This window comes from Euphorbia lathyris, chromosome 8, assembly GCF_963576675.1.
Source record: "Euphorbia lathyris chromosome 8, ddEupLath1.1, whole genome shotgun sequence".
NCBI lineage: Eukaryota > Viridiplantae > Streptophyta > Magnoliopsida > Malpighiales > Euphorbiaceae > Euphorbia > Euphorbia lathyris.
The window spans coordinates 58,248,362-58,258,879 of NC_088917.1; the positions used below are offsets into that span (position 1 = coordinate 58,248,362).

Consider the following 10,518-nt stretch of genomic DNA (forward strand, 5'->3'; position numbering starts at 1 on the left):
AAATTGAAAATACTTAATTATACATCCAATCTCCATACACATTTTGGGTCAATATTATTGACCCACAGTGAACCAGATTTAATCAGCAAACCGGTATTGAACCGGAGTGACCCGGTTCACTAGTTATTTAACCGGATTTATGGCAAGTTAAACTGGCTCCTTTTTATATTAAACTTATTGAAGGCTGAACTTCATTGCAATCGATGTGGGATGAGAAAAGAAAAGAAAAGAGAGAGGCGTATGATGATATGAGTTCACTTTCTTATCTTTTTCTTCTGATTTTTTTTGCTTGCATAAATACTAAATACTATTACTACTACCCTTTTGTTTTGAAAAGTTACAAACAAAAAATCAACATTACAAAATTAATTTCCTTAATTACTTTTTTATAAAATTAATATCAACTACTACATAATATTGTTTTTTTAATAAGATACACTATATAATATTATTAGATACTAATTAATAATATATATTATATTTATAATTTCATCTAGTTAAATCAATCTGAATCAATCAGAACCTATTTATATATTATATTTATTATTATTATTTGTTACATTATAAATTAAATATTCATAGATATAGTAATTAAAAAGTTAATCGAGCCAACTCACGAACTTTCGAACCGAACTTAAGGAAGCTCGGCTTGGCTCATGAATGTCTCGAGCCGATCCCGAACTCGAACCGAGCTCTATCGAGTCGAGCTTTGTCCGAGCTTTGACCGAGCCGAGCTCAGACAGTTTGCGAACCACCCTGGCTCGTTTGCACCCCTAATCACATTATACATATTAGTAATTATCTGTGAACAATTAAAAAATACAAATTTTGAATGTCCGTAAAATGAATAGCTGAATTTTATGGTTAAACTTGACTTTTTTTTTTATCATTAAAGACTTAATATGCTCAAAAATAAAATATTAAATGATTTGAAATTTTGAAAACGGGTTGGTTGAACTTGAGAATTCCCTCATTGAAATTCCATATCCATAAATAAACAATTGAATTGCATTCGGTTGGAGATATCAACGAAATCGAAATTAGAGATGTAAACAGGACAAGACGAGGACTACATTCCCCATCTCTACTCCCCACTTTCTGATCTATCGGAAATTTTCAGTCCCCGTATCTGAATCCTAAACGGATTTTTTTTGTTCATGTTCCGCAATGATCCCCATTCCTCGTTTCATTTTATTATATATATAATTTATTGTATTTTCTCTCATTTTCATGGCATTTGGTATAGTATAACAGCAAATAATACGATTGAGTTTGATATGAATAACAAAAAGAAAGAATAAAATTTAATCTAATAATTCTAAAAGAGTAACAAAAAAATATAAAATAAATGTTAAACAGTGAATTAATCGGAAAATTTGCGAAAAATCCCTGTGAGAATATATCGGTATGGGGATCCCACGGACGGAGATACCTATCCTTGTTTGCGCTTGCAGGGAACAAAACAATCCTCATTCCGTCCACAGGGATTTCCCACCCCCAATGGAGACTGAGAATTCCCGCCCCATTTGTAACCCTAGCCTTAGTATACCAACTAATAAAAGATGAGGGACCTCAAATGATTTTTGGGTAATTTCACAACTCTATCTGAAATTGCTTTAAGACAAGCAAGCAAGTCAATATTTCCAAACTCTATTCCTTTTTATCCAAACAAATCTCAATTTCGTTGACAGTTTCCTTTCTTTTTCCCCCTGATTTCCTCCCCATTATAAATACAGACCCTCTATTTTATCTTTTTCCATTCAAAGTTTTCATCTGCTATGGCCTCCCAAGCAGGACATGATTATCATTACGAAGAAGAATCAAATGGTTCTAATTGTTCTAATTGTCTTCATATTTTCTCGTTCAAATGGATGAACAACATCAACGAAGAAGAAGAAGATCTGTTGAAGATGAAGCAGCAGACAGCTAAAGGAAGAGAAACATGGGTTGAGAAGAATCTGAAGAAGGTGAAGGAGGCTTCAGAAGTAATAGCAGGTCCAAAGTGGAAAAATATGATGAGAAAGATAGGTGTGTATTTCAGAAAAATGAAGAAAGAAAAGATAATGAAACAGTATGATTCTCAGAGTTATGCTCTCAACTTTGATGATAGGGGGGATGAAGATGATGATTTGCTACTTCCGGCTTTCTCTTCAAGATTACCACCACCACCACCCTCTACTGCCTTGTGATGTCATCAATATTCTTTCTTTGTAAATATCATTCATGATACCACAATTTTTTATATAAAAATATACTAAAATCTATCTTCTTCAGAATTCTCTTTATTTATTTATTAAAGAAAAGTAGTTGGATTTGCAATCTAATAAATGGAGAAAGTTTTCATCTAATAATCAACCAATAAAATTAATAAAAGAAATGGAATGATGGAATATAAAAATATATAATAAGGATATAAGAAAAATCATAAATTATATATACTTCTTGTAAGAATGAATTAAATACATGTTGTAACATGATCGAAGAAACAGGTTTTCTGCTCAAGGTGAAATATGATCCATATGGTAGATTAAAACCGAACATGTAAACATAAGTGTTGGACTCAACCCGAAAGTTAGAAACAGTGGATCAGAGACGACTATTTCTATACGGAGATTCTGAATCCGTGGATACAATCTATTCATTTGAAAATCTGTCTTTTATCTTTTAAAATGTTATGCTTATTTTCCTATTAATTATTTTAGTTCTTTTATCAGTGAGGATGCTAACACAACTTGCCTAGAAACATAAATAAATACTGAAATAAACCTACTTAAATTATTAAGTAACTGAACGGGAGAAACGAAATACGCATCTCACAATGGAAGAATGTAAGAGAAAAATGGCTTAATGCATATTTGCACTCTTAAACTTGACAAGTTTTGTCTATTGACACCCTAGTTGGGTTTATCGCGCACTTATAGTTGGCTTTAGAAACCTATCACATACTTATAATTGGCTCATTTGAACCTCTTGCACATAAAATAAAATTGTTGATATGTCAACTATAGGTGTGTGGTACGTTCTTAAAACCAACAATAAGTGTGATAGGTTATTTTAAAAGTTCAGTGTGCCAATAGACAAAATTTGTCAAGTTTAAGGGTGTAAATATACATTAAGCAGAGAAAATCTATTTGTATATAAATGTGTATGAATGAATGAAGATTTTAATGGACATTTGTTAACGTAAATGCAATGTCAGATATTAATATGAAATGGACCTTTGACCATCAGCTTAAACTTTTAGATCGATTGGTTTCATGAGATTGTATAAGAGCCACTTTGACCAAGTAACATTTGCATGTGATGCGACTTAGAAAGAAAATGAAAGCCTAAAAGCAAAAAATACATCTGCTAGGAAAAATAGCTTGCAAGCAACAAACAAGTGGAATCAACCAATTCCCTGTATAGCATACATAATTACATCATAAACCAAATATTATCCCAATCCCATGTGGATGGATTTAGTTTAATTAAACTATGAAATCATATGCATCAGCATGTCCTCCAAACATTAACTTGTGAATCCAAAACTATAGCTGCCTGAGTTTAAAAGAACAACCTCTTTTACCATCCATACTTTTCATGCAGTATAGGCGGATTCCGGGTGTTCTAACATCTACTGTTGTTATATACTTCTTCTTTCTCGTTGCAAGCACTTATATGTTATAACAGTAGTAGGCTCATCTGGTGTTTCCACTTATGTGAAGTGCTGCTCATCCATATTTTCACCTGCATCGTTTACAATTGGCAAAACCCTCCATAACCGACAAAATTGAGTATCTTACACTCGCGGCCCTTCAATTTAGATGGTTTTCACAGTTTAGCTCCTTAATGGAGTTCAGTTAAGGGGCTAAACTATGAAAACTACCTACATTGGAAGACTGCCGGTGTAATTTAATTTCCACAGCAAAATTTGAAGAAAAGATATAGATGATTAGTGACAAACTTATTTCTTGCGTTTGCTTTTCGTGGTAGATCCTGAAGGGTTACTATGCCAATTCCTTTTTCTTTGGTTTATGAACCAATTATTTATCTGCTTTAACTGCAAGCCTGTTTCCTGCACCAATTTTGTTTTGTCTTCCTCCTAAAACGAAAGGAAAAATTCATGACTGAACAAAAGAAAAGGATTTCCTCCTTCCTGAACAAAAAGTTTGATCAACTACTGAACAAAAAATCATACTAACAGTTGGATATGGCCACTTGGAATGCGATTGCCACCAAGCTTTTAAGAGAGAGGTTGTATCTCCTGGCAATTTTCCAGCTCTTCTCTTTCTTAGAATTTCCTCCCTAATGTCCACAATCTTCTCTTTGTAATCCTAAATGCAGAACGCAGCTCAGCCACATTGTAACAATACCGTTTTTAAATATTTTTTGTTCTTGAATCATACCTGTTTCAGTTCATGCTTCAATTCTTTCCTTACATGCTCCATCAAGGACCTCTCACTTTCAGTGGGGACAAGTGGGCCAAATCCCATGCAATCTAGCCCATCCATACTTCCGTCGTACAAGTTGGCATCACTATCTTCCTGATCATCCTCATCCTCTGACATCGTAGCACCTGTGCCTTCACCCAATGATGCACCTGCAATGCATCATGATTATGTTGTAAGCCTAGCAACTTCAATCTGATTCTGACTATGGTAAATGAAGAAGCATAACATAAACTTGAAATAAATCTTTAATGTTCTGCACCGTGCATTTTGAGGTTTAAAATTAGAAGTTCCAAAACAAAGTTTTCTTAGAAGATGTTATAATCAATCACACTACAGTATGAACATTTTACTATGTCAACATGTGCATTTAATGAACAAAGCCTTCCAACATTATCTTCTATTGCATATAGAGAAGTGGACGAAAACAATATGCACATAGAGAGATCAGAACACAATATAGAGAAGTTTTCAAGACAGAGAAATTTGTTTTACTAAGTTGCAACAGAAGAAACACTGGAACTGGAACCGTGCCTGTAAAGATACGGCAATCGGGATAACATTAAACAGCTACCTGTCTTATCAGAATGAAGATTAAAAGTTATATGAAAACAAAAACTGCTGCTATTATTGAGAGAAGTAATGAGATATGCTCTTATATAAGCACAATTAACAATTTCATTCCAGATATCCACATGAAACCATGTCCACCAAACAAAAACAGAAAAGAAAAATCATCTTAGAACTCAATTCAGTAAATGAGTATCATAGCTAAAAAAATGTTTCACTGTCAAGAAGGTCAGTGAAGATGCAGTTGTGGCAATGGAATATAAACAGTTCAGTTTTACATAGGTATAAAAGTTAACCTGTTTTCCCCTATACAAAAAGTTCAAAAAAAAATTTGATATAGGATGTACCCATGGATTAAACTGTGATCCTTGTTCTTCTCAGTGAATAGTCATCAAAGTTGAAAACAGATAAGCAAAGTCAAAAGTAAATCAAGATAAACCAAATACACAATCCTAAAACATGTTTTAACTACCAATAACAAAAATTGCTAACTTGAAACACACATAACTACCCTTCACCCTCTCAGTGCAAGCAGATTTCAATATTAATAATGAAAAGAAACTATAGCCTAGAGTTGAACCAATTTAAAGTTGCTAACTTGCTACCAGAAAAAAGTGATACAAGGGAAAGAGAAATATAAGCTAACTAAAAAATCATACAATTGCGACTATGCAAAATAAAATAGCAAAACAGGCACAAAAAAGAAGCAGCACGACTCCTGAACATTTAAATCAATGAAGCTATTTACTCTTCCAATGCTCAGTTGAAACAAGACCAACACCTATTATTTTAGTTTGCAGAGAAGATGATTCCTAAAAGAATTACCAGTTAAGCTTTGCAGTGATTGTTCGAGCTCCCAGCAAGCCATCACTGCCTCCATAGCATGAACACGGACATGTTGTTGCAATTGATCTTTAAAAGAGCAGAGAAGTAGAACATAATGTGTCTGCATAGAAGGGAGAAGAAAAACATGGAAGAGATGAAAAGGAGAGTCAGATGAAAGAAGAAAATGTGAATACAAGAATTTGAGTTAGAAGAAAGAGGTAAAGTAAATAATTGTGCAAATAGTATTCTCCATAAAACTCGCAACATATTGAGTTTGAGGTGGAGGTGAATTCACGCAGTTTTATAATGCATATATACTATATACCATACAACAAATAGTATTACTCTGCCAGACAGTAAAGTATTCTAGGTTACTACTTACTCAATTTACTAGAACAATGACGACATCTAGGATTGTAAGTGATCATTAGAAAAAAATCACCTTCACTAGGAAATCAGTAGCAGCAAATTATGGTAAATAGGAGCATGGATTTAACTCACAAAACATACTTACACAATAACTACTTGCTTCAACAAATATGAACAGCAAGCATCATGTTTTTATATGATCTATCACAGTATTGGTATTTAGACTACTATTAAATATGGATTGGAAAAAGTTCAAGCGACAAGTACGACAATATAATTAAATCTCAACAAAAGTAAATTATTTCCAGAACGTAGTTCATCAGATGAAAATATCCACTACCAACAGCCATCATCGGGCCAAACCAAACCTAATTTGCTTAAGTTCATCCTATGAGGTGCTTGCTCCTGTACAACTCAGCACTGCCAGCATCAATTATTGCTTTACTTCTATTCACTCTTATTACACCAATGATGAAACTATAATTTCTCCATTGCAGAAACTGTTGTCATAAAAGAGAACCACATGCTACAGAAAACATGCTTCATGCCATTTGTTACTCCCATTGCAAAATAGGAAACAAGTTAAACCATATAGAAACAACTTAGAAAAGCATTAAAGAACATTCTTTTCTACCTCATTTTATTTTTATATACGTGAAAGATAAACGTATTCCCACCAAAATTCAGCATGAACATAGGTATTACATGAATTTAGTTCCAAAACCTAATGTAGAAAATATCCACATAGAATATAATTATAAGGCTTCTCCTTTTGAAAAACCAGAATGGAACATACAAACAAATAAAGTAATAATTCACAGATCAATGCATGACGAATAATAAGAAGAGAAAAGCAATCTATTAGGTGTTCTGATGAAAATATCTTCCCTCTCTCTTTCTACATTCTTGCTTATATTCCTTATGTATTTTTCAAGAAATAATTTTTTTAGGAGGGCTTTGGCATCTCTTGCCCACTGATTACACTTGAAATTGGCATCATGGAGCTACCCCTGCTCCACAGGAAAGAAAGATCGTTTTTCAAGTAACTGTTGAACAAGGACTGGAAACACCCCCACATGCAAATGCCCCTTGGGCTTGCAGGGTGCACAACACAGGCCCATCCCGCCATGCAAATAAAGTAATAATTCACAGATCAATGCATGACGAATAATAAGAAGAGGAAAGCAATCTATTAGGTGTTCTGATGAAAATATCTTCCCTCTCTCTTTCTACATTCTTGCTTATATTCCTTATGTATTTTTCAAGAAATAATTTTTTTAGGAGGGCTTTGGCATCTCTTGCCCACTGATTACACTTGAAATTGGCATCATGGAGCTACCCCTGCTCCACAGGAAAGAAAGATCGTTTTTCAAGTAACTGTTGAACAAGGACTGGACACACCCCCACATGCAAATGCCCCTTGGGCTTGCAGCGTGCACAACACAGGCCCATCCCGCCATGTGTTTTTAATTCCACAAATTAATGAGGTTGCCAGGACTCGAACCTCGACCGTTTGGTCCAAGCGGCTCTGATACCATAAAAACTCAATCATAGATCTTATGTTAATCTCTGACAGTTTCATCTTTATCGATTCATTCTTTTTGCAGTTGAAGCTCCTTTCAAATACTCATGAAAAAAACTTCAAAACCTTTAATTCTTTGATACTCAAGTGATTTGTAAACAGTTGACCAAGTCAAATTCTTTTACTTTTAGGAGCACTCTTCTGAAGAAACGTCATACTAAATGACATTTAATGAGATAGATTACATTCTCGAATGAATCATAATTCCTTCTGGCATTGACCTTCTCAGACCCATTTAAGTCCTATAATAGAAGTGATATGTTAATGCTAAAGAATCCCCAACCCCTAGATATTCTGGGAAACACCCAATTTTCAACTAGGAACTTCTTTTATTACTAACCTTATGTATAATAGCATGCTAGTCATGTATAGTTGGTCTTTTTGAAATGGTTTGTCATCAGCAACTCTATAGTGTATACTACATAGTTTTAGAACAAGATACTTGAACAAGCAAAGACAAAAGAGATATGTTGCAACTTTTGAAGAAGATATGTACAGCCATCACTCCCTCATATCATGACTAAATCTCTAACTGTGGCCCCCTTGGATGTGTAAATATTATCAATGAAGCATTTAGTCCATTACAACGGACTCCTTTGTTAGGCTCTTAAATTAAATTTCGAGAAGTTTGTGGCAAAATTCAACTCCAAGAGCATCTTAGCTCCTCCTCAAATCACTAAGTGTCTTCATTTCCTCCCTATTAATGAGGAGCCTCTCTCCCCTCTCCCTATTTCATTTTTTATTAATAATCTATTGTTGAGGAATTTCCTCTCCTTATTGGTAAATACAAAATAGATAATGTAAACAAAATAAATAAGGAGATTATGAGAAGTATTGTTGAAGATGACAAGTATTTTAATGTCTTAAGAGGTTATGAACCAAATGGTTTATATTACTTTTATAGAGGGGGACTACCAGACTCTTGGAGATGCTCTTATGCATACAAATGTGAACGATAAGATTTTTTTATTATTATTTATTTATTACTTGATTTTCAAGGGTATAACCCACGGGAAATAATTTATTTCCTAGAATGAATTTGCAAATGACTTAGAAAATAAGGTGCACCATGAAATGGTTCTAACTTGTCTGGAGGTCTAAAGATTAAATGCATTTGGAAGTAAATATAGCTGGTCTATAATTCCAGAAACAATATAAAAACACAAGGAGGACTAATCCACGTAGCAAGTGGAGAAAGATGACAACATAATCAACAAGGAAAATCCACAAAGCATCCCAAAAGAATTCCACTTAGCAATATCAATACACATAAAACGTTCCTTTTATGAAATAAAAAATCAAAATGGATTCCTCTAATGGTTGCTGCAACTGCGACATTCTGAGTAACATCAAGTACTATTAATAACTTAGAATCTATAAACTTTTTTCACATCAACAATCAAAACAACATGCAATACATGCAAATGGAAAAAAAAAAAAAGTTTTCCTTTGCAGAAAAACCAAAATAACCAACAAAAACAAAATTTCCTGATCCCTGAAATTCAGCAAAGCCAACGTAAATTAAAGAAAAAGCATAACTATAAGACAATTGAATAACCAATTAAGCATAATACTATTGACAATTTTTTAAATTTGCGTTCATTCATATTTATCATAAACCACAAGAAAAGAACCCAAATTTGACAAAACGACGGTGCATAAATTAACAAATACCACTAACCATGAATTGATCAAGCTCTTTCTCATCTATGACTTGACCATTTCCAAGCACAGAGTACTTAGCCATCACTTCCTGCGACTGAGCAAGCTGTGAATCGATTCTTGCCAGCTGATCCACCGGCGTAGCTATCCTCAAACAAGCTACATGCGCCGCAAGCAACTGCTCGTATAAAGGATGCCCTAATACATCCGCCTTGCATTTCGCTCTCTCCCAATTATCCTCACCACCGCCGACACCATCTAAAAACTCTTCCTCACCACCGTTGTGGTCGCTTTTGTCACTTAAGTTCCGGCCTAGAAATTCATCGGCCCTCCGGAGCACTGCTTTGCTTAGCCAAGCGGGGCCAGCAGAGGCGGATGAAGATGCAGAAGCAGAAAGTGGTGATTGAAAAGCCATTTCGTGTGAAAAATGATCTTGAAAAGCCATTTTTGCGCAGAAGCAATTTTAGCACATCATTTAAAGGAGGAAGATTGAGGTTGGTGAGCACTGGTTCGGTGCTTTAATGGAGAAAAGGTCTTATGGTTTTGGGTATTGACGAGGAAGAAGAAGAAATGGAGGGAGCAAACAAAGAAAAAAAAGGTCTGTTTGGGTGGACTTTTTTGGTGGGTAATTTAATCGAACCGTGTGATTTAGGGACACGTGTTAGATTAGAGAATTTAATTGATCTTATTAGGGAGATGATTTTGGCTAATGCTATTTGGAGACGGACAAAGACACAGTTGTCCTTACTCTTCACATATCTGTTGTAATTAATGAAAAATTATCTTTATCTTAATTATTTTTCTACCCAAGATATTTGTATATTCCAATCCATGCAATACCACATTAATTATCAACTCATATTTTTCATGTGCTGTCCATTTTTTTTTAAAACATCATGTGCTCAGCAATAGGGCGGACGGACACTCTGATTAGGAGGAGTATTGGCCTTCCTAACTAATTAAAAATACATTTTAATATAATGGATAGAGGATTTTGATTCCCGTTAAAAGGGTAAATTATATCTATGGCCATTTAATATTGTCGTCATTGAAGTTCAATTTTTAATAGTATGGTCACTG

At 34.3% G+C, this 10,518-nt stretch overlaps 1 protein-coding gene across 1 annotated transcript; it reads right to left on the bottom strand.

Annotated features, from left to right (window-relative positions):
- Positions 1-3,349: 3,349 nt before the first annotated feature.
- LOC136202731 (homeobox protein knotted-1-like 3) lies at positions 3,350-10,038 on the bottom strand. The gene is made up of 6 exons (XM_065993547.1): positions 9,458-10,038; positions 5,826-5,946; positions 4,389-4,582; positions 4,185-4,316; positions 3,947-4,084; positions 3,350-3,729 (listed from the first exon to the last, which is right to left on the bottom strand). Exons 1-5 carry the CDS (start codon positions 9,881-9,883, stop codon positions 3,947-3,949), a joined length of 1,011 nt encoding a protein of 336 aa, XP_065849619.1. The 5' UTR covers positions 9,884-10,038; the 3' UTR covers positions 3,350-3,729.
- Positions 10,039-10,518: the final 480 nt, after the last annotated feature.

Bases quoted from the DNA above. Each gene is read 5' to 3' on its own strand.
- LOC136202731 (XM_065993547.1), bottom strand. From the start codon at position 9,883: ATGGCTTTTCAAGATCATTTTTCACACGAAATGGCTTTTCAATCACCA. The intron at 5,947-9,457 runs GTTAGTGGTATT...CCTTCTATGCAG, and splicing joins AAGAGCTTGATCAATTCATG to ACACATTATGTTCTACTTCT. The intron at 4,317-4,388 runs GTATGATTCAAG...TTCTGCATTTAG, and splicing joins TGAAGCATGAACTGAAACAG to GATTACAAAGAGAAGATTGT.